Source organism: Rhinolophus hipposideros (genome assembly GCF_964194185.1).
Source record: "Rhinolophus hipposideros genome assembly, chromosome: 25".
NCBI classification, from domain to species: Eukaryota; Metazoa; Chordata; class Mammalia; order Chiroptera; family Rhinolophidae; genus Rhinolophus; species Rhinolophus hipposideros.
This window is the reverse complement of record NC_138071.1, coordinates 27,147,445-27,171,331: the sequence shown is the minus strand read 5'-3', so window position 1 is coordinate 27,171,331 and position 23,887 is coordinate 27,147,445. Positions and strand designations below refer to the sequence as shown.

The window sequence follows — 23,887 nt, the reverse complement described above, 5'->3', positions numbered from 1 at the left end:
CCTATATACCACTACTAACGTGGTTTTCAAATATAGCTATCGGGATAAAAGTAAAAACAGCAACTTTATCACAAAATGAGAAACAGCCATCTCTCCCTAAGATGATGAAGTCAAAAATGTACACCACTTTCCTTAGCTTAGGGTAAGGAGTTAGTAACTTCAGTATTGTTCATGAGTAGATGAGTTATTTGAATAAATCAGAACTGAACTTGGGCATGATTGTGTAAGTTAAAGCATTATGAAATCTTTAGTGATCACATTTGAGAGAACCTTTATTCTTGTGTCTAGTTTATCATAAAGTACCAAGTTAAGTCTTACCAGTTGCTAGAGTACTCATTGTCTGAAACTGGGAACTGTCAGAATGCACACTGCTCGGTACCTTTTACATGAATTGCATGATTGATTTAGAAATATAACTTAATACCTCAAACAGAAAGGTCCTGGAATACTGTTTTAGTATTTTACTATCCTTAAATGTATATTGGGCTTCTGATGAAAAAGAGTTTTATGTAGGACATCTGAATTTGAAGTCTAAATTGGTATTAGTTTAGAACAGAAGTGCTAGAAACCTTGTATAGCTCTCTGTGGACAAGTGGAAGTAGGGTGATTTAAGGATCCTGATAAAATTAACTCCTACGTGTCCTTGGTTCGTTGGTGGTGGAACTGTAATATAATTGAGTTCCCCCTTACCCCCTCCATTTATCTTGTTGTGCTTGCTTGCTTGCAGAAGGACTCTGGGGACTTTTGAAACAGAAATTGGTATTTTAACAAGACCTGTGATCCTGCTTTTTGCAAGATTAAAAGTTGGATGTTAACTCCTTAGTTAATACAGTTCTATGAAATGGAGTTGCTTTTCTAAGACTTGTAAGTCTTAGATGGAAATGCTTCTTAGATATTTTGCTTTTTTCCAAATTTAAATCAGTCACTTTTGGAATTTTTAATTTTTTTTCGTGTGACTTTAATTATTATGAATAAGCAAGTATGAGCCCCTTCAGTACAAGGACACTGAAAAAATCCCCTTCTCGGACTCGTGTAGGTGAGGCCCAGCTTCTCAGCTAGGTTGAGCTTACCAACCACCAATATTTCTGCCTGAGCAGGAATTCGTCATTTGGAAATTATTTCAAATTAGAAACAAATAAAAAACATGTTTGTCATGGCTGTTGAGGAGAGAAACTGGCATTTAAAACCAGCCAATCAGACTTCAGTTTCCAATCGGGCTCGTAAATACCTTCAAAGTCATGTCTACATGAGAATGTCCAAACCTGTAAGAGAGTGTTTGAGACAGACAGAATACACCTGGAAGCAGGATCTCAACAGACGGAGAAAATGCTTCCCATTTGGAGTTTATTTTTAAAAGAATGTTTTAAAGTATAGGTTCCTTTTATTCTTGTTCGTGACTTGTCTGAGTGACTGAATAAAAACATAAATGGCAGATTCAACCATGGTGGCCAACATCAAGACAGGAGGCTTGGCAAACTGGACAGCACAGTGAGGTAAAATACGACAGTCCACGGCGTGAGTGGGGGTGGGAACACACTATGGAATTTCCACTCTGCCTGCTGGGAAGTACCAACATGACGTCTGGTGCATTTCTGACCCAGCTTGTATGGCCCTGGGTACAGCAGGGGCAGGAGTACATGGCGCTGAGATACGAGAGCGTCACTGAAGGACAGGAGGACCGCAACACTCAAGCCACAAATGTGAAAAGGCTTCTATTTATGTGTCAGAAAAACTGTGTGTATAGGTTGAGAGACCTGGATTAATTTTCTGAGCCTTGTCGTTGGCCTTGTTCTCACTGTGAACTCTGAACCACTGGGAGAGCGTTCCCTCCAGTCTGGGTGTCACATGGTGGGGAGCATTGCCAGCTGAGAGTGATGGTTCTTCACTCGGAGTTCCTGAGCTTTCCCTGAGATTGCGTGTATGTTGTTCTGGGGAGAGTCTGGGGCTTTGATCATCCATCCACCCAGAGGATTTCAGTGCCCTCCAAAAATTGAATTGCTGAAATGACTGGTTGAAGGAGGACACTTTGTGGCTTGTATGTCACATGTTCAAATAGGTGTGCGTTAAGTGTTTGAAGAAACAAGTCCCTACTGTGTAGCAGGTACTGTGTATTTAGTGGCAAAGACTATTGCAGGCCTGATCCCTGCCCTCAGGGAGCTTCAGCCTAGTGAGGGAGCCACGCTGCTGCTGGTTTTAAAGCACTACTGGTGGGGTGCGTGTGAACTCTGTGAGCAGGTAGTATTAATGTGTCTGTTTGGCAGATGAGGAAACTGAGCTACAGAAAGTTTAAATGATTTGCCCAAGGTCAGTTATTCAGTGTCTGAGCCGGGATTTGAACTTACTCAATGGCTCCAGAGCCAGCACTCCTTAACCAGCTGCTATACACATTGTAATTTAAATACAGCTGGGAGAAATGCTTTGAGAGGAATTATCCAAGGGAGAGCTAATGGAACCATGGGTGGGGGTGGGAGAACTGTCCCGAGAGAACTGTCATTAAAGCTGGAGTTGGCCAGGCTGTGGGAGGGGCACACAGGGGCAGGAGAAGAAGGGCAGAGGCTTCCAGTAGAAAGGAACTGCGTGCAGGGCTCCAGGGCGTGAGAAAGAGCTTGGCATTGGGAGGAGTAAAGAGGAGGCCGTGTCCCGGACTGGTGAATGAGGGGGAGAAGACTCAGCTGGGAGTGGCCAGGAGGTCACATGGGACTTCTGGGTGCCCAAGAAACAGTGGAAAGTCACGAAGGATTTGAAGCAACAAGTAAAATGATCTTCTGCACCAGGATTGGCCAACTTTTTCTGTGAAAGGCTGGATAGTAAACATCGCAGGCCACGTGGCCTCTGTCACAACTACTCACTTCTGCCTTTTGTAACACACAGCAGTCACAGACAATATGTAAACAAATGGACATGGCCGTGGGCCAGTAACACTTCATTTATGGACACTGACATTTGAATTTCATTTCATTTTCAAGTGGTATGTGATATTATTGATTCTTTTTCAAACATTTAAAGATGTAAAAACCATTCTTAGTTCATAGGCTATACACAAACAGACCGTGGGCCCAGTCTGGCCCCTGGTCTGCAGTTTGCTGATCCCGTTTTATCTACTCAAGGAGATCCCTCCCACTGCTCTGTGGAGTGGATGGGGACAGTCCGGGAATGGAAGGGGGAATGAAGTTCACCATCAGGGTGTCATGGACGAGTGTAGTGCAGGTGAAATGGAGAGACAGACCGGAGATGTCATGAGAGGAAGAATCAGTAAGACTTTGTGATGTGGGAGAAGTTAAGGGTACCTTCAGGTGCTTAGCTGAGTGCCTGAGTGGGCAGTGGTGCCCCTGGCTAAAATGAGAAATGGTAGACGAGGGACGGGGTTTGGGGGTGGACCGGATTCACTGCATACCTGCCGGGTCTACACACTTGCCTTGTCTCCCGGCTATAGAGGCCTCAGGGATCCACCCCATTCTGGTGGATCCCTTGTTGCATTGAACTTGGGTGCATTGAACTTGGGTTAGTGGAACTGTAAGTAACAGATCCTTTTCTGGAGAGTGCAGTCACGTTCATGGTCAAGCATGGAGCAGCCGACAGCTGCAGCGACCATGAGGTCTTTCTGTAGCACCGAGAGCCAAAGAGGGAAGGGACATCCGCCAGGATACCGCCTTGGATTTTCAAAGATACTGGGTTGGTGCAAAAGGAATTGCGGCTTAAAATGCAACAACCACAGTTACTTTTGCACCAACCTAATAGTTAAATATTTCAGAGGCACCATTAACAAAGCACATGGAATGCAATAAACCAATAGAAAAACTAAGTGTTTCTTGGTTCTGAGAAACTAAGAATAGTTTATAACTATTTCAGGAGGAGGGTTTAGAGGAGAGCAGGAGGGAATGAATCTTGAGTACAAGGGGCTAGAATAGCTTTTGTGGGAAGAGGGGTGGGATGATATCTTCCTTTGACAGTTGTGATAATGTAAAGAGGCCAGACAGACAGGGCTGCGTTGCATAACCTAGGAATGCAAGGAGGCGCCCACGAGGGCGAGTGGAAGATCGAGGTGGTCACAGCAGGTTGACCCCCAGGTTAGGGACCACCGCTTAGTCATGGCTGCGTCTTAGTGCCCTATGAAGTGTTGTGTGATCTGAGCTGCTGGAAGGAACTGGAGGATTTGGGAACACCCTGGAGGCTGGAGGAAATAGGTGATTTAGGGTGATGGGTTAAATTTGAACTTGTTGCCTGAGGACAGTGGTTCTTAAACTTGAGTATGCAGCGAATGGATGGGTGAGGGGTTGTTAATATTCCCATCCTGTCGGTTTGGGTGGGACTCAAGAATGTGAATTTGTAGTGAGTGACCGTGTGATGTCGCTGAGACACTTTCCTGCTGTGGGAGGAAAAGGAGCAGTGACAGAGGATCCCTAACGAGATGGGGGGAGTGCGCACCTTCGCTTGAGAATGGTCACCAACCCACTTGGTTGTGGGACTTTTCTGCAGCAGAGCTCAACGGGTTCAACAAAGCAAATGACTAGATTAAGACCACAGGATTTCTCAGGGAGCCCAGAGAAAGGAAATTGGAGGGTTCTGACAAAAGACGAATGGACAGTGACTTATCTTGGGACAGAAACTGACAGGGAAGCAGCAGTGGAGATGGGCGGTTCAGGGCGCGATGTTTCAAGTACTCGATTTCTAAGCTTTCTGACTATAACCTGTAGTGAAAAATACATCCTACTTTGTGACCCAGGCCGAAATGTGGCTATAACTGAAACAACAACGTCTCTAACACCTTTATTACTTGCATTCCCTCCTGGTGTTCCTCTTTTTTAAAAACCAGTGTTGGTTGTAGTTCAGGGTGTTGATTTCATGACCTGGTGGCTTCCAAGCCCTGATTAGAAGACGCTGCTCCCAGAGATGGTCTGGGTGAGATGCTGGGAGTCAGAAAGTGGGGGCCCTGAGATTGGTCCGTGGGAGGCACCGGTGTTGGCGGTGGAGTCGTCTGCCGTGGTAACCAGTGTCACGGCGCGCTCCTCGGGTGGGTCTCTGACGTGGCGCGGAGGCGGTTAATGGAGGCAAGGCCTGTGACTGGGAAGCCTCCATCCACCTGGACGGAAGTGATGGCAAGAATTTGCGACGAAAAGGAAAGCAGCCTAGGAATGGGCCGTGTCCCAGATGCATGACTGGACCCGCAATGGACCCTTCTGCCCAGTGACTTGATGGATTAGGGGCTAGATTGTATCCCAGGGAACAAGGGACATGTCAGCTTTTCCAGACTGTGGGTTTGACGTGGGGAGGGGGCCGGTAATATACAAGTAGTTACCTTTTTTAGGAGAAGCATGAAAACTCGTTCAAACTTCATCTGAAAACTGTTAACAGAATTTTGTGTAAGCAGTACCATTTTACAGAAATCATGAAGTGTGCGATTCAATCCACAATTTTGAGAGGTTGTCTTCTGTAGTGAAAATACTGGATTAAAAAAATGACTGTGCCACGATATTGCAAAAATATATGTAACAGTACTGTTTTTACATGGTGCAGTTTAGGTGAAACTTTTTAAAAATAATTAAGATTGTTAAAGTTAGGATAGTTTTTAGTTTGCAGGAAGAGTATTTGGACGTTAATGTGAGATACTGGATTGATGATTTTCAAACCGTTCATAATTATGTGTTAGGTCGTCCGATGAGTGATTCGTGTCTCTGTCTGTTGACAAACACACCCCTGGGTATGTGCTGCTGTCAGTTTAGTTCAGGCCATTCCTGTGGTATTGTCACGCAGCATTCTGCCAGGAGCTGACCTGGGGTTTGAGATGCCCCTCCGGTTGCACATGTTTATGAGCCTTCTGAGAGCATAATCATTGCTGAAATAACCAGTGTTCCAGAATCTGAATTTGACAAGGACAGAGGCCAAAATTTGTAAATGTATGAGGTTATTGGGGAAATTTAAAAGGTGATCAAGTGCAGAATATAATTTGCTCTAGTTCAACAAGGCCTTTTGTAGCTGCAAGCAGACAGCATGGAAAACTTGACCAAAAGAGCTGAATTACTTGCTTCAGAGGACAAGGACGTCCCTTAAAGCCACAAATTACTAGAACCAGAACTGAAAACACTATGTGCGGTGGAATTTATTTACTAAGATTAATTATCATGTAGTGCTGACTTGTAAAGATTTCAACACTAGTAGTCTAATAATACTAATTTTAATGGAAACAGCAGAAAACCACTGTCATGTCAGCAAATGTAGCCTTCCGGTCCCTTCTTAATTTAAATAATTAACGACCTCCCCCTAGGGGAGAGTCCAGTGGAGGGGAGGCCCTGGGGAGAGGAAGCTTTTCTGCAGTCCTGCTTCTGCTAATGAATAAGGCCTTTCTCCCAGGACCATCTGGTTGAGAAATCCAGCTTGCTCCCTGAGGTCTGGGGTTTTCAATTCTCGTGTCCCAGTTACTCATGAAGATGATAGTTTCGCTGTCAACCTCCATTGTGATTTGGGTTGGACTCCGTTGTCTGCTCTTGCCAGAATGATTACCTATGTTTTCAAGTTAAGTGTGACTTGAGCCTGTCAACTGGTGTATGTCCTTTGTGATACAAATGAGGACGTCTCCGTTGGCTATGTCCCAGGAATTGTACTTTGTAACATGTGATCCACTTGTTAGCTGTAGTCTCTCTTACCGTCTTATTTAATGTGTATCATTTTCCTTTCATTTGGTTGTGGTTTCCTAACTTTCACCTCCTGAGGCTATTCTCACCCTCCCTCTGCCCCTGCAGGTAGGGCTGTGGAGACAGCCCTACCTGGTGCCAATGAAGGGAACCAAATAAGAGTGATTCCTACTGGTTTCCCCCAGCTCTGGAGGAGTTTTCACATGTATCATATATAACGCCTTTCTTTACTATTTTTAATCCAGCTCTACTTCCAAAAAAGTTAGAAAAATCTTTTAAATTCCTTTCTTCCCTTTTTCCTTTGTAACTCTTACCCGTTTATCTTCGGGAAAAAATTGTCTGTTCTTCCCTTCTTTCCATTTGTAAGGCAAAAAAACCCCACTTACCCTACATAAGGGTATCAAAAGCCTACCAGAGTGCCTGGAAGTATTCTTGAGAAGCCCTAAAAAAAGGTTCTTTCTTTTTAATTAAATTTCTTTTGCGTGAAGCAATAACATTCAATGTAAAGAAGAATTTTCTTATTCTTTAACATTTTTCAGTTTTGCTAACATTACAAAAGAGGGGTTTTTTTACTTGCTATTTACATTTCATAAAACAGTTGTGCTATATTCTGAGCTAAATGCTCCTTTATGAGCTAGCTTACATAACATGGTTTCTTTTGAACACAATTCATTTGAAATGTGTGCAGTTCCTGGACAACTGCCGTATCCCGATGCCACAGGCAGGCGCATGCCTGGGTACCAATAAATACCAGATAATTGTTTCTTAACTTCTGTTAAACTATGTTTCCTAGTCACATGTATAAAAGTGAGATCTTTTGTAAGATCCGAATGTATGAGCGAGCCCTTTGGAGGTCTGAGTTTTAATTCATTTGTCCAGAAACTCATGTGTCTGCAGGGTCTCCATAGACTAATTAATGAATTAAGATAATTTCAGATAACTGCAAGCGCTCAAAAGAAAGAAAACAGGATGGTGTGATAGAGTGACTACGTGAGGGAGTGGGTGCCACCTTCATGGGGCAGTTTTAGTGAAGGCTTCTCTGAAGAGACGTTTGAGCTCAGACCAGAATGATGACAAAAGTGAGTCAGACCTTCAGGATCTGGAGATGCCAGAACAAAGGTGCTAAGGCGGTAGGAATGTGGCCGGGACAGACGGATGTGACAGGCGCCTAGGGAGGGCCTGGGTAGGGGGAAGTGGTAGCAGACAGGTTAGGGAGGTGGGCAGAGCAGGGGCTGGCCGAGAGGGCCTGCCATCAGGGGCCATGGTTTGGAGCAGAACAGGAACGTGTAGTTGCCAAAAGCTCTTGTAGTCTGCTTTGTAGAGAGTGATTTCAGTTTTCAGTAATTCTAGAGACATTCCTGAGGAGCCTGCCAACCTGGGGGTGTTCTAGTTGTCTCCCAGCAGTTCCCACTCTTAAGCCAGCTTTTTCATGAGTAAATGTCAGTACATGGGGACTGCGTGTGGCGTGAACACGTTGTGCCCCTGTGAACTGCGTCTCCGCGCTGTGGAGGAAGGCAGGCAGAACTGAAACCCCAGCACTTAGCGAATCCCGCTCTTGGCTCTTCCGGCAGGACCTTTGAGATGGAAGTTGATAGGACAGCATATGGAGGGTGTGTTTAATAATGCTCTGAGGACGAGAGAGAAGGAAGGGCTTGGGGGAGTTAGGGAGGAACCACTTCCTATTTCCTGGTGACAACATAATCTGGACTTTGTCCTCACACTGTTTCTCCACAAGGAAGCCTGTTCTAAAGATCCCCGGTCGAGATTTAGGTAACACATAGAGGGGCGAACACTTAGTTGGTGCTTTGTTAGCGTGCAGCAGGCTCAATTATTACTGGTGATAGTGGTGAAGTCCAGACCGTTTCTTAATTGTCTCCTGTGTGCCAGACACTCCTAGGCCTTTGATCTGAATGATTAGGACGGGATTTCTACCTTCAAAGAGCTTTTAAATAAAGACTTCGTCATTTTTTTTCAGCTGACTCTCTGTAAAAGCTGTACCTGGTAACACTTGTAACAACCATTAGGAAGGCGCTCAAAGAAACTAATCATGTTTTATTAATTTCCATATTAAAATTAATGGCCAGATTTCAAGGACACTAGAGGAAATCAGCTTAACTTAAACCTATTTAAGAGTTTACCTTTAACAGCATATGTAATGTGCTTGTTGGTCAGCAATGTTTGTTAATGTCACAAAAGTATTTAATTCATAATAGCTTAATTGCCTAAGTGCTAATTAAAGGAGTGTTTTCTGATCTCAGTACCTTCACTTTCTTCATGTTTTATTTTGTTTTTTGTAAGATTAATTTTTTTTTAATTTTTATTGGGGACTGTTGGGGAACGGTGTGTTTTTCCAGGACCCATCAGCTCCAAGTCAAGCCGTTGTTTTCACTCTAGTTGTGAAGGACACAGCTCACTGGCCCATGTGGGAATCAAACTGGCCACCTTGGTATTATGAGCTCGCACTCTCACCAACTGAGCCAACCAGCCGCCCTAAAATTAATTTTTTTACCTTGATATGCCACTATATGCTGAGCTGTTGCTTTCTTTTATAGGGAAATCCTCATTGACAATTCAGTTTGTTGAAGGCCAATTTGTTGACTCCTACGATCCAACCATAGAGAACAGTAAGTATTGTTTTCAAGAATTTATAAACTGAGAAGCCTGCCTGTTGCATACAAACAGCCATTGTGTGTTCCTGGAGGCTTTGGTGGCAGGGTTATTCCATTAAACATATAGCTCTCCAACTCGGATCTAAAGAAGCTTCCAAAAATTTTGCCCACTATACAGTAAATCACGTTATTCAATTCCACAGGAATCCAGAGTCCTCATTTTCCAGGCTTTGCTTTAGGAAGATAGAAATAGTGTGCAACCTTTTTTTTCCGCTCAACAGTACGCTTTCTTAGGGATTCTAAGCTTGAACAGAAAGTATGGAGACGCTTCTGATCCTTTGTATCCTACTCTCATGCCGCCACAAGCCGCCCCAATGCCTTCCAGTTCGAGAGATTTCAAGAAGGCTGTGGAGAAGTGAGTTGTCATGGGGTTGGAGAGAGCAGCTGCAGCATTAAAACAAAGCCTGTCGGCCCCTCGGGCCATGCGCAGACAAAGCACTGAAGACCAGACCAGTCACAACTTTTATCTTGTCCAGTTTCAGTGGTTTCAGAATCTTCCTGACGGATTCTAGGGCCCTGAGCTAAGTCTCAATTCTAGGGCTTGTGGATGAGAATCTGAAATAATTCCATTCGGGCAAATTGTTGGGAGCTGGTCTTGTTTCAGGCCATCTTACAACCCCAAGTAGCTTGGAACCAGTCTTTTCAGCTTCTTGACACCTCGGATTTGTCACTAGGAACATAACACATTTAAACATGGGAGTCGTGAACACCTGATTGGCATATTAGACATGAAGCCGCTGTAACAGCCAGGCTCACAAACTTGAACGGCTAGATTCGCAGATTTCACCAGCCCAGAACTTGCGAGAGAGACTTCAAAAGAGGCTCTCAACAAGGGGGTTGACAGACTACAGCCCGCAGGCCAAATAGGTTTTTGCATTTTTTAATATTTGAAACAAGTCAAAAGAAGAGTAATGTTTGTGACATGTGAACATTATATGAAATTCAAATTTCAGCATCTATAAATAAAGTTTTATTGGAACACAGCCATGCTCATTCATGTACATACTGTCTATGGCTGCTTGTTCTCTACAATAGCAGAGTTAGTGAATAGTTGCAACAGAGACCATATGGCCCACAAAGCTTAAAATACTTACTATCAGGCCCTCTGGCTAAAAATACTCAGCTGTCCTGTGTGTCCCAGTGTGCGGGTGACAGGGAAGGTACCTGACAGCGTGTCTGTGTCCTGTCTCCTTCCTTCACTGGGGTGTCAGCTCACGAAGGTCGAGGACTGCAGTCTCCAGCACCGAGAGCAATGCTAGTGGTGATAACGGGCACTCGAGAAATAGCTCTGGAATGAATGAATGGTGTTTTGTTTCGTTAATCTTTTCATAATAATTAGCCATACTTCATAACAATGGTTACCTAGTTCTAATCGAAGGTTACTGTTTTCTTGCTCGCCATCATTTCTTATATTATTTTCATTGAGTCTGAAATGTACCTTTTGGTCTTATCAAGGGTATCTGAGGCAGGTTTTCACACAGGTACCATATGACTGCCTCCTGGCCGCCAGGGATTGAAAGCATTGTCACGCACTACACCTCCCAAGTTCAGGGAAGTTGTGTGGGAAAAAAATACAGTAGAATTTTTTCTTGCAATTGATGAAACGGGTTCTATTGGGTATTCCCTATCTTGAAACAATCTGATTTAGTTTTCATGTGATTTAACTATTTCCTTAAGTGATAATTTCCAGAGAAGGAATGATATCAAGTGTGGCAGTTGGCTTGAGTAGTCTGGTCTGATTTTCACTCTCCTATCGTAGCACCCCTGCTGGCATCGGAAAAGTCTGATGCTGGTATGCTTCTCCTGGATTATTGCTTCTCTTCCAGCGCCCTTTCTTTCCCCGGGGAGCTCATCCTTCTGCTAAGATCTCCTTTCTGTCTTGTCGCTTGCAGTTTTCTCTCCTGTCATCTGTCTGTTTTTGTTTTTCCTTTTGGCTGTGGAACAAAGTGGGCAAAAGTGCACATAGATTCTGCTGCCCAGCTTTGATCAAGTCGAATGGGCAGCCAGGACATTTGAGGACTCCTCGTGAGCCAAGATGCTGGGACAGCGTGCAGAAATCTCTTCCGTTTAGTTGTCAGGGTTCCAGATGCTTCCTTGTAATAGTCAGTTACTATTAATAGTTCTTTCCTCTTTTGTCTATATTTGTTTGAAGTCTGCCTCCTCAGAATTCTGAATTGTCTTTTCCGGAAGATTTTTGAGTCTGATTTTTTCCCCCCTTAGTAGGGAAAAGAAGTTGTGACAGATTGCTTGGATCCTTAAGCTAAATGGGAATGATGGCTTCACAGAGCACATCTGTTCCATTGCAGTTTTATCTGTCAATAAAATTGTTAATTTTTTTATGCTAAAAAATGTAGCATTTCAGTTAATATTAGCTGTTTGTGCTCTGACACCAGACTTCCTATAAATTAATGAAAAGTTTTGTGCTTTTGATTCATTCTAGAAATCAAACTTCATGTAATACATTTCACTTTTTCACAGGAGAACAGACTGTCCACAGATAGAACACTCAGATTACTTTGATCAGATATGAATTATTACTTGATTTCAGTTTCTTTGAAAACATTCATTATTTACCCAATCTTGATTTTAGTCAGCCAGTGTTTTTTGGTTAAATAATGGAAGTAGGGAAGCATCTATAAACTCAGAGATCTTTTCTGCTCTGTGAAATGTTGTGAGGAGATTAGTAGGGACTCTGCTTCCTTGGTTGTCATTATTCAAGCTTTAGTGATCTAAAGTGAATTCCTCTTTTATTTAGCTAACATGTGACTTCCTTTTCCCCTGTAGCTTTCACAAAATTGATCACAGTAAATGGACAAGAATATCATCTTCAACTCGTAGACACAGCCGGGCAGGTAAGTAGCTCTAGGAGCTCAGACTCTCCATCATACAGCAGCTACGACAGTCCTGGCTCTGGCTTTGATGTTAAAACACAGCAACAGCAAGACCGAGAAAACCTCAGATGATATATGTGTGACTGACTATCGATAGGCTGTCTACTTTACCTTTTTTAAAATATTTGTGGCAGTTTCTCAAATAATTACTTTGGTTTTCTGCTTTAGAATTGTTTTAACTATATCCATAACATTGTGAAGGTTTATGTTTATTACAGGAGAGTGGTTTTTCTGTTTTCTAAGCTTGAATTCTATATCAGAGACTCGGGTTAGTGCCTTTTCTCCCTTTGTAGTATGTGCTCTCCTTCCTTAAGAACAAAAGTACATTTTTTCTAGGGGAAAGGCATGAAAAAAGTATGGGGCAGAAACGAGTTGGTGTATAGTATTATTATATATGATTACAAGATTAAGAGGTTTCGATTTGATTTACTAGACAGTAGGTAATTGTCAAGGGTTAAGTAACCCAGAAAAAGAGATTCTTGGGTTAATGTGACAGTGATTTGGGGAATGGATCGCTAGGGGGATTGACTGGAAGCAAAGGGTAAAAAAAATTAAGAACTTAAAGGGAACAAAGAAACCCCTTTTGACAGCTTAATTTCCCCATTACCATAGCACCCAGTCCAACTTTTACTAGAAGCCATTCCATTAAGCTGAATTTATTTCAGTTCCCTGGAGGATGGGGAGCGAGAGAAGCTGCAGTGCCAGTTTCTAACACCTCACGTCTTCTTGCATCTTACAGTCAGCGAAGGACTAGGCTAGCAGGAGGATGAGTATATTTTAGTTTGGTTGGCCGTGTTAAATGGAGGCTTTTTTCTGGAACTTGGAGACATTGGGATAGACCTATCTTGGTTTGGAATGAACTCCTTCTACTTTGTTTTGAAGTGAACCTGGAAGGAAAGTGTAACCCCTAGTGAAGCAAGAAAATAGCTGCATTGAGTCGTCATAGCACTGGAGAAACCCTGGAATTCCCTGTTCTGGAAGCTTCAAATAAAGTAAATCAAATGTGTGTGCCAGAGGGTTATGACATGTAACTCTCATTCACGCTACACACTCCTACCTGGTGGTGGACATAATAGGTTTTCATCATCAGACTTCAGGATGGTCTTCTTAGAGCAGAGCCAGACTAGGATTTCACTCCACCCCGTTACCTGTCCGTTGACAGGATGGGAGTTTGGAGCCTGTTGGAATAAGGGGAGCAAGAGAAGTCTCCACGAGGGAGTAATGACATGGAGGACGCAACTTATCTTGGAAATTAGTGTGCAAGAGTCTCTAGAGTAAGACCTGGTGTGGGATTCTTAGGGTTTGTAGCTCATAGTTAAGGTGACTGTGTAATTTATTGCCTAAAACAAGACACTTTTAAGAGTGAAGGGTCACTGGTGTAATTATGTTGGGACAGCAGGTATAAATTGAGAGTGTCCTAGGCAAAGAAATATGGCCACAGCATTTATAGTGGGACTCTGAATTATCAAGATTTCAGTTTGTTTTTATGTCTTTTTTTCGAGTATTCATTAAACTCATGGAAGGTGGGAGTGAGGATGTAAATTGATGAGAAATCACTTCCATGTGGTTACCATAGAAATACATTTCATAGTAGTCCAAGAGAACCAATACTTCATAGTTGTTTGGAGCGTGGGTTCTGCACTCCCAATGCCTGGGTTTGAATCCTTGCTTTTCTTACTAACCCCGTGACCTTGAGAAAGTTAATGAACTTCTCTGCCTCAGATTTTTGTCTGTAAAATGGTGATAATTTTGTGTGCCTTCATGGGATTGTTTTGTGGTGTAGAGATTTGTGAGCTTAAAGAGAATTTGATCCTTATTTGTAGATCTTTGGTAGCCTAGCATTGCAAATTGCAACTCGATATTAACAACTTGAGTGGAGAAATGCAGGTGTCTGTTAAACTTGTAGTAGAGCTGTCCTTGAAAACATTTCTTTGGCGAGAACATTTCTTTATATTGACCCTCCTGATCAGAGTAAAAGGTATGTTCCTCTGAGGTTCTGTTTTGCTCTAAAGCATAAAATGTACACTTGTCTACCATATGCCTGCAACTGCTTAAATGATACAGGAATACAAAGAATGACCCCAAGAAGAACAGAGATCTCAGAGTAGGTGTACAGTGGGAAATCGGCTGGAGCGAGGTCTGTTACTAGCTCCACTTACCTTGCTCCTTTGGATTCTGCTACTGCCAGATAAGAATGTTTAGAGGATTTTTGTACAACATACATCCAGATTTAGCCGCTTTGAATACTTTGTTCTCATGCTAGCTAGTAGATCCCAGTTGGGAGACCAGAAAATAAAAGGTTATGCTAGTACTTACCACTCATGGCAGTGTGACATAGGCCTTTCTTTCTGCTGCAGTCCCACCCTCGTTCTGTAGAAACTGGATGGGATGACACAAACGCTTACTGCTCCAAGATCTGTTTTTAAATTGGATTCATATGGGCTGGCTCTGGGGTTAAGACAGCTAGTAGGAAAGGTGATTAAGGGGAAAATTCTTTAAAAGTAATCTAATCATTTTGTTCACTAGCTTGCAGACTTTAGGAGTAAAAACGCACATAATAAATTGCTGTATATGACAATAAGTGCTGTTTACTTAGTATATGTTCTAGCCAATAGAATTGCCCGGCAAGGGATGATGCTGAACATAGTTAAATACAAGGTGATTATTTTCAGTTTGTCTGAAATATTTTGTTTCGGTCTAATTTCAGTAGCCTTAATGACAAGTGAGTCAATGACAATCGATGTTATGTCAGATTCCCCTTTTAAACAAAAAGTATTAAGCTTGTTTTTTTAAAATAGTGATAAATGCACGTTACAAAAATAAAGTAGCACCAAAGAGTAAATAGCAAACCTTAAATCTTTCCCATTCTAGCTACCTTAGCTCCACCCCATAACAGCAACCTGTCGATCAGTTTCGAGTATATGCTTCCAAGATATTTTGTACATGAACATGCAAAGGGAGTTTTAAGTCATTTTTTTACACAAAAAGGAACATCGCTCTGTATCTCCATCTTGGAGATTATTCCATATGAGTACATATGGCCTCTCTTTTTCTCCCCAGGGCTGCAGAATATCCCGTTGTTTTGGCTCTATCGTAATCTAACTTGACGTACAGTTAGGTTGTTTCCAGCCTTGCTCTCACCAGTGGTGCTGCCACCAATACCTTGTGTCCTTTTAGACAGATGGTGTGATGTAAGAGGATGCGTGGGTGGACTTGCTGGGTCACAGGGTCACCGTTTACATGCTCCCGGCAGTGAAGCCGAGTGCCTGCTTCCATGACTCTCACCGACACCGTCCATCTGCTAGGGAAAATGGTATCTCAGCATTATTTTAACAAGTATTTTTCTTACTAGGAAGGATTTCGATCATATTTGCCCATGTTGGAGGGTATTTGTCTTTCTTTTTCTGTTATTTATCCTGTTTATTCATGTACTTTGCTGTTGGGTCTCTGCTTACTGATTTGAGAGACCCCTTAATATGTGAAGAAAATTAGTGTTTTCTATATGATATGCAAGGTTTCGTTTTCAGTTTGTTTTCATTCATGGTTTTGTTTCAAAGGTTTTCAAACAAAAGAACTTTGTCATTATTTTTTCTTAAATTCTCACATCAACTGTGCACATAGTTTCAATTTCCATCTTTAAGTCTTTGATTCCTCCGGAATGCATTTTCACTGAGGTGTGAGTTAGAGATCCCGCTTAGCCATTTACCCCCAGATGGCTCTGCGTGAGTTCCCTATACATTTTGTTGAGGGTTACTTTTTATCCTTACTGATTTGAAAGGCCAATATTACCATATCCCTAGGTCCCATATGTGTTTGGGTCTGTAGATTTTTAATTCCTGAAGCTTTATGGTTTCCACCCACCTGCCTCCACAGTTGCTATTCTTTGTCAGAAATTATGCTTCTATCCAGGATTGTGTTCCATTTATATATTAATTTAGCGTTAATTAATGTGTGTCCTCCGACGATTCTGCAAGTTCCTGCTGGAGACTGGCATTCTGTTCTGTTTAAGTCTTATCTCTTGGGAGTATTTTAACCTTTTCTTCAGATGAATCATATATTTTTATTTTGTTTGGTTTATTTCTAGGCAGTTTGTCCTTTTTGGTTGCTGCTGCAGCTGAGAATCTTTTTCCTTCATTATACTTTGTAACCAAGTTGTTTTTTGCACCATGCTTCTTAAATAGGATTACTCTTTATTTCCACATCTTCCCTTCAGGGAAAAGGTAATTTGAACTTTGGATCCACTGTAGCTGAGCTGGTGACTAAAATCATTTGGAATTTTGTTTTTAATCTGGGTAGAAAGATCTGTTGTTCCGTTAACAATTTGTTTTTAAAAAATCAACACTAAAATGGATTCAACTTAATGGAAGTTACACTAATAATGAAAACAAGCAAAGTTTTTATTTTGCACATGTAGTAAGCTCTCTGATGTAGAAATGCTGCTTTCTGATTAATGACCACTATTTATGATATCAAATAGTTGATAGTAAAACTTAATTTTTGTTTTTAAAAGACACATTACCATAGGGCAGTAACTCAAGGTCATCGTGAACATTGGTTGTAACCACATTGTGGAATTGCGAAGTTAACAGTCTCTTGATCTAATAGTGGCTGGCCTCGATGTTTCATAATAGTGCCTGGGACATGTGGCATACTGACAGTTATATTTCGACTGACGATGAAATGTTTGTACCGGACAGTGGTGTGCATTAATGAACGCTGCATTGACATTAGAACCTCATGTATGCTTTAATAATTCTGTATCTAATGCAGTTTCATAAAGCTTTATGAAACCAGATACTAATACCGTGGTTCCCCAAAAATAAGACGTAGCTGGATAATCAGCTCTAATGTGTCTTTTGGAGCAAAAATTAATATAAGACCGGTCTTATTTTACTATAAGACCAGGAATACAATTAATATGGTATGATATGATATGACATAATGTAATATAACACTGGGTCTTACATTAATTTTTGCTCCAAAAGACGCATTAGAGCTGATTGTCCAGCTAGGTCTTATTTTCGGGGAAACACAGTACACGGCTGCATAACGTGTGCCTTTGTTTTTAATTCCTAAAGTGGTTCAGTAAATAACTCGTTATAACTCATTTGATCCTCCAAGTCTGGGCTCCCGCTCTGATTGAGTGTCGTGCCTTGGCTTCCTTCTCCTCTGGCCCCACTGACGACCAGTCGGTTGGTGTTCGGGCCATTGTGACTCACGTGCAGAAAACAGGGCAAGCGGTAATAACAGTAATTTGATATATGAAAACACAGATTTATGGAAGAAACCAGCAGCACTTGTCAATTTTCTGTGAGGTCTGAGAGATTCTGGACTTTTCGTGCATACAAGAAACGTAGTCGTGCTTCTCCCTGAAAATGAGAACACGGAACCTGTCGTCTTTTCAGTCCTTCCATCCTCTTCTCCCAGGATTTGTGAGTCATTAGCCTTCCCCAAAAGTCTTAGAATAGCCAGTCATTTTTGAAAATTACCTTAAAGCACATTATCACCCCCACCCCAGCCAGTCATAAGTAAATCTTGAGTGTGTAGGCTATGTTTCTAGAATAGTATTGTAATCCACTTTTTGTTTACTTTGATTTTTTTGACCAGGTAATATGTGAAAAACTTGGGGTAAAGAGTGCTCGTTATGCCATATGATGATTTTTTTTCTTCCACAGGATGAATATTCCATCTTTCCTCAGACATACTCCATAGATATTAATGGTTATATTCTTGTGTATTCTGTTACATCAATCAAAAGGTAAGACTCTTGCTCTTGCTTGAGTTTATTTGCTATGTAGAGGAAGCATTAATCCTTATAAAGGGTCATGCTGAAATTGGTAGTAGTAACAGTCAGACTTAATTATTAAGCTAAATGTTTTTTAGTAATTGTTTTGTGGCGCCAACAGATAGTTTAGGGATGAAAATTATCCTGATAGATGTTCTCTTACACTGATGGAATAAAAGCTCTGTTTCTTACCTAAAGCTGCCTAGATTGACCATGACTGAACACAGTATGAGCTTTCTGCTAGTTGAAATAGGAAATACATAAATTGATTCCCTTTTGGTGTGTTTTCACCATATTAATGTGGAACACAGTTGACTGGTAGGTTCTCTCGCTGAGGAACTTTGTACAGACGATTACTCAGATTAAAATTTGTGTTTATGTGGTTTGTCAGGTCAGTGTTAGACTTTTACCATTTAAATGTCATACATATTTAATTTCGAATATTCTCAATAAGGGTTACTGAGTGTTAAATATATGCACATGTGAAATGTTGTTAGGAAAAAAATAAAGTTCATTTTATATTAAAATGGTGAGTCTGTGACATTTTCTATTTTTCCCCACAATAAACATTACATCGCAAACATTTAAAAACATCAGCGATAAGATGGATGTCTTAATTTCATACTTTGTCTTTTATAGTTTCGAAGTGATTAAAGTTATCCACGGCAAATTGTTGGATATGGTGGGGAAAGTGCAGTAAGTAGTAATATTTTATCTCTTGTTAGATATACTCATTATAACAGTACCATCTGAGCAATAAAATCTGGCACTGACTAGTTTACTTTGGCTTTCTTTTTTTTCTCTTATATTAACAGAATACCTATTATGTTGGTTGGGAATAAGAAAGACCTACATATGGAAAGGTATGTAGCTTTTAAATAATTGCTGATTTATAAAATCAAGTATAAGGTGATTTATTCGCTGAAATTCCAGTTTTAATTACTGTTTATAGGGTAAGAATATTTTTAGCTATAGCGTATCTGTGTTCCTTCCTGCTGTAGCACATACAGATACAGCATATCTCTATAGCAGTGATTGTGCTTAGAAGCAAAACTGCAGTGTAATCTCACCTGCCTTGAATGTTTCCTCTAGAAACAAGAGAGCAAACACTACAGAAAATTATCTTTAGGTTCTTCTATCACTTTGTGTAAAGCAGACTCTTTAAAAGACAATGGTAGCAGTCATTTATTCAACATTTTTGAGTACTGGGGGTTAGGATTAGAGTGATGAAGAAAGCCGGCAAGGACCCATCCCTTTGGATCCTAATTCTAGAGAGAAGACTCCGGCAGCTAGTGTACAACAGTCAAACTGCAGGCCTGCCACAATTACTCTGTTCTTGGGTGCTTCCAGCCTCGCTGGAAAACATGGGCGTCCTGGAGAACAGTCGTGCCCTGTGAGCTGTCGGGCCTTGCTGGAGCACAGGCAGTCTGCAAGGCACGGTCTATTCTGTTCCCCAGCTCGGGCGTAAGCAAAGTGCTCGTCTGTGTCACACACTGGCGTGAGGAAAATGAGGCCCGTTTCATAAGTATTGATGTTTTATAGAATCAAGAGCAAAGCTCTTTAATTAGAATTTTCTTTTTCCTTTAGGGTGATCAGTTATGAAGAAGGGAAAGCGTTAGCAGAATCTTGGAATGCAGCTTTTTTGGAATCTTCTGCTAAAGAAAATCAGGTTCGTAGTTTTTAAAGCTCATTCCCACTGCGTCCATCCCTCGCAGGCGTGTTTCTCTTAGTCAGCATTTCAGCACCAATTTGATCACTTCTGTTTAATCTTGATCCTTCCCTCATTTCTATTATCAATTTCTCGGTTGCTTTAGGAGATACTATTTATGTTTTAATTCAGTCAGTATTCTACTTACGATGGGACCTGGAGTATTTATGGGATAAACAGAAATCAATAGTAAAAGAAATTCTACCTTTGGGAACATATATTATCATTTTTGTTTTATACTAAAGGCTGGTTTGGAAATAAGTCCCGATATAGAAAAGAGACAAGAAAGGTCTTAAATCACTATGGCAATAATTTTGTACCCACATTTCCCCTCTTTTTCTGTAGCATGCAGCTGAGATAGATGCATGTGTTGTTTTTAACACAAACTATTAAGACATGTTTTACAGACACTTCTGACCAATTTCAGCCCTGCAGATGTTCCTTGAAAGGTGTATCCGAGGGAGGACTATTCTGTGTCAGAAGGTGTCACATAGCGACTTTCCTTTCATGGCTTTATTCAGATCTGCAGCGCCCAAGCTTGTCTCCTGCCTCCATTTTCTCATAGTGTATTTCTCTTTGCTGCCGTTAATTGTCTAAAGCTACAAATCAGATGCTGTCAACCCTCTACTAAGAGATTGTCGATGTGTTGCCATCGTCTGTGGAGCAAGGCTCAAAGCCCTTAGCGTGTTCACGATTTGTATTTATCCAGTTTCTTCTCTCCCCACATTTCTGTACTGTTTAGTCACACCAAACTACCGTGTTTCCCCGAAGATAAGACCTAGCCGGACATTCAGCTCTAATGTGTCTTTTGGAGCAAAAATTAATATAAGATGTGGTCTTATTTCACTATGAGACCGGGTCTTATTTCACTATAAGACCGAGTCTTATATTAATTTTCGCTCCAAAAGACACATTAGAGCTGATTGTCCGGGTAGGTCTTATTTTCAGGGAAACACGGTACTCCCACCTCCTTAAACACAGTGGGTACTTTCAAAATGCCTTTCCTTTACTCGTGTTCTTCTCTGGCTTAAAATGTCCTTTCTCTCATTAACTGCTTACATTCAAATGGTGTTTTATTTACTTTCTACATGTTATCGTGTCTGATCCTCCGATGAGATTAGCTGGTTTTCTTTTCTGTGAGGAACCTACAGTTCAATGAGGGCGGCTGGTTCTGGCAGAGGATGTTGGGTACAGTCACCTGGCACTCCTGTTTCTTAGCTCTGCCACGTCTCCCCATTATTGAGACCCCTAACCCCCCACGTTCTGCTTCCATTTCACCTTCATTGACCCATCCCACTAAAATTATTAGTAGTTTCTTCCCCATTCTCCCCTTACGTCATTCCGAGACCCGAGCCAGGATCATGGGCCTTCAGATTCTCCGTGGCATCCAGCACAGTGGTTTTGTATTTAATGGTTGCTCAGTCAATCCAGGTACCATTTAATAGTCAAATCCATGTGTCCCTGTGTCCAGATAATGAGGGCTATGACTTCTGTGTAATTGGTTTCTAGGTTCCAGAGAACAGGGGGTTTATATGAGTGTATTCAGTTCCCGAATACAGAAGTGACAATTCAGATAACAAGACTTAAGATAGTAAGAGATACCCATGTTTTCTAACTGAATTAAATCAAACATTTATTGGGTAGATAATCTGTCATTAAGATCATCTAGTTAAACCATCTCGTTTTAGAAGTAAGGAGTTGAGATCCAAAGAGGTAAATGACCTAAGATCACTATGTGTGGTATAGGAACTTGGACTAAATTTTAAATCTACCCCAAATTTAGCCCTCTCCCCTCCATACCGTGCTTTCTGATGGATGAGAAGAGGGGGCCGTGTACATGACCAAAGTATAATAGAGACTAAAGTCTTCCTGGGGGAAGTGGATACTGTTCTGGGTTAAAGGCTCTGGATGTGAACTTGATTGGAATCTGGTTCTAAAATCCCTGGCGTAAAAGACACTTTTGGTCAGTTGAGAAGATTTGATGATGTTTTGGCTATATTAGGGAAATGATGTTCATTTTCTTCGGTAAATGATGGTATTGGGCTTATGAAGAGATATCCTTATTGGGAAATGCAAACCAAAGTATTTAGGGGTTAACTTTCATAATGTCTGCAACTTACCTTCAAATGGGATGTGTAGGATGGGTGGACGGACAGAAGGAGAACAAGCAAATACAGCAAAGGTGTTAACATTTGTTGAGTTCGGGTAGAGGGCCTAGGTAAATATCGTAGTTCTTCGTGTTTTTCTGGATGCTTGAAAATTTGCATAACAAAAATTTGAGGTAGAGGAGTGCAGTTGAATGGCCCCAAGCTATCTTTGGTTCTGTTTGCTAACTTTACTGTTTGTTTCACTTAAGTGAAAACCCGAGGGTCCTAAAGCAATTATTCTGTTAGCCATTGTAATTAAATAGGTATCATGAGCAGTGTGCACTATTCACATAGATGTGTGTAACCGCTGTGAAGTGTGTGTGCCCACGTGCCTTACTGTTACGTGAGTCGGGCAATTCCTTTATTATTCCTTCCAGCAACCTGGAAGGCGTAGGTACCTTATGGAACCTCCTCCAGTGTATTAAGAGGGGTTGCTTAGTAAGGTACTGCCTCGGGTTAATGTATCTTTCTGAGACGGGCCTGTAATGGTTTGCTTCAGGTACGTTAGTCAACTACTGTTTGGTCGTGGGTGCGGCTTTCTCTCTAGTTTATGTCGTGCTTTACTATAACTGAAGGTTGTAGTATGCTTCTGGACAGGTTTACTCTTTAATCTTTTAGTTTCCTGCAGAAGGTAGTATACTGCTTTTTGAATACCCAGAGAAAAGATGAATCGTGCTGAAGCCTTAAGCCAGACAAGCTCAAAGATCAAATGTTACCCCCACTACTTGTATGTGTCTGCTCTAGGGTTATCATCAGATCAACAAATACCTTATTAGAAAGGATATGAATCCTTTAATAAAGGCGAAAAGATTTCTGTTCCCAAATTAGGTCAATACAGTAGAGATACGCATATCCGTAGGAAGCTACAGTCCTGATTAAATCCCTCAGCGGCAGGACTAGACCGTTCTCCAGTCCTGGTCAGGTCTCTTGTTAGGCCCTGCCCACGTCCTCATTGCACATGCTGGAGACAATCGGGACCCTAAACCGAGTGAGCAGTTCTAATCCCCAGCATCAGAGGTATGAGTGGTGCTAATCCACAAGCCTGCGCAAATGCTTCCGACCACTTGTCTGTTTAGGAAGAAGAATTTGTCTATAGATGTAGTAGAGCAGAGACACACACACACACACACACACACACACACACACACACTAGCGGTCACGTGATCAGACCAATTTGAGCTCAACATTTTTATTGGTAAATTTTCACATACCGCCTATTTGTAATTTGTGTTACTTACCAAAAATCCAATATTTTAAAGTGAACTGTCCTAAGCAGAGTTCAGTTTCCTTGATAACAGTGCCTGGTACTAAAAATGGCTCAGTCAGTGAGAGTACTGTACTTGTCTACTGCTGAGCTGCGGGGTGTTTGCAGTTTGGGTTTATTTACTGTGGAGGCCTCCGGCTGTGAGTCCGCAATTTGATGAAAGATAACATACTTTGGCAGAGTCAGGTCACACAAATAATCAGGGGGAGTTCTAAGATTGATCCAGAAATCCAGAATCCAGGCACGCTGTATTTTCTTAGTAAGAGTTTGGCATGTATCTTTCCAAGCATGTTTCCGTGCATTATTCTTAGGATGAGTTAAATAACAGCTTGTTTGTATAACCAAGGGAAAAGAGGGGTGTTGATAATGGAGGAGGACGGAAGGAGACTTGCGGAAGTCGGCGACTTGAGCAGAGAGGAGGACAGGACTTGGGGCTGGCGTCAGCTCGGTTAGGGTTTTCCTTCCTAGCAGCTGGAGAGACGGAGCAGGGTACATGGGTCTGTGTGTGGCCTGAAAGAAGCAAGGCTCGAAGGTGACATATTTCATCTCACGGCGTGAGAGTCAACACCGAGAGTTTGAAGGAAGTGGGGGAAAGGGTCCGAAGGAGGGGCGGGAGGAGTGCGGGGAGCCCTGCCTGCCTTTGGCCCTATAGAACCGGGGGTAGAGAGGGAGCGTGGAGGGGCTGCAGGGGAGCGGAGTCCTGAGGGAGAGGAGCACCGGCTGGTGAAGGGGAGTTTGGCTGATCCTGGACCCTAAAAATCCAGAGGCACCGTGGGAGGGAGGGAAGGGCTGGA

General features: G+C 41.9%; 1 protein-coding gene across 1 annotated transcript in view; it reads left to right on the top strand.

Annotated features, from left to right (window-relative positions):
- RHEB (Ras homolog, mTORC1 binding) overlaps positions 1-23,887 on the top strand; it is a 31,310-nt gene that overhangs the window by 6,634 nt on the left and 789 nt on the right. Inside the window, exons 2-7 of the mRNA XM_081038713.1 lie at positions 9,182-9,253; positions 12,083-12,150; positions 17,865-17,947; positions 18,614-18,670; positions 18,790-18,837; positions 19,562-19,643. Coding sequence (XP_080894839.1) covers positions 9,182-9,253; positions 12,083-12,150; positions 17,865-17,947; positions 18,614-18,670; positions 18,790-18,837; positions 19,562-19,643 — 410 coding nt within the window. The remainder of the gene's footprint in view (positions 1-9,181; positions 9,254-12,082; positions 12,151-17,864; positions 17,948-18,613; positions 18,671-18,789; positions 18,838-19,561; positions 19,644-23,887) is intronic.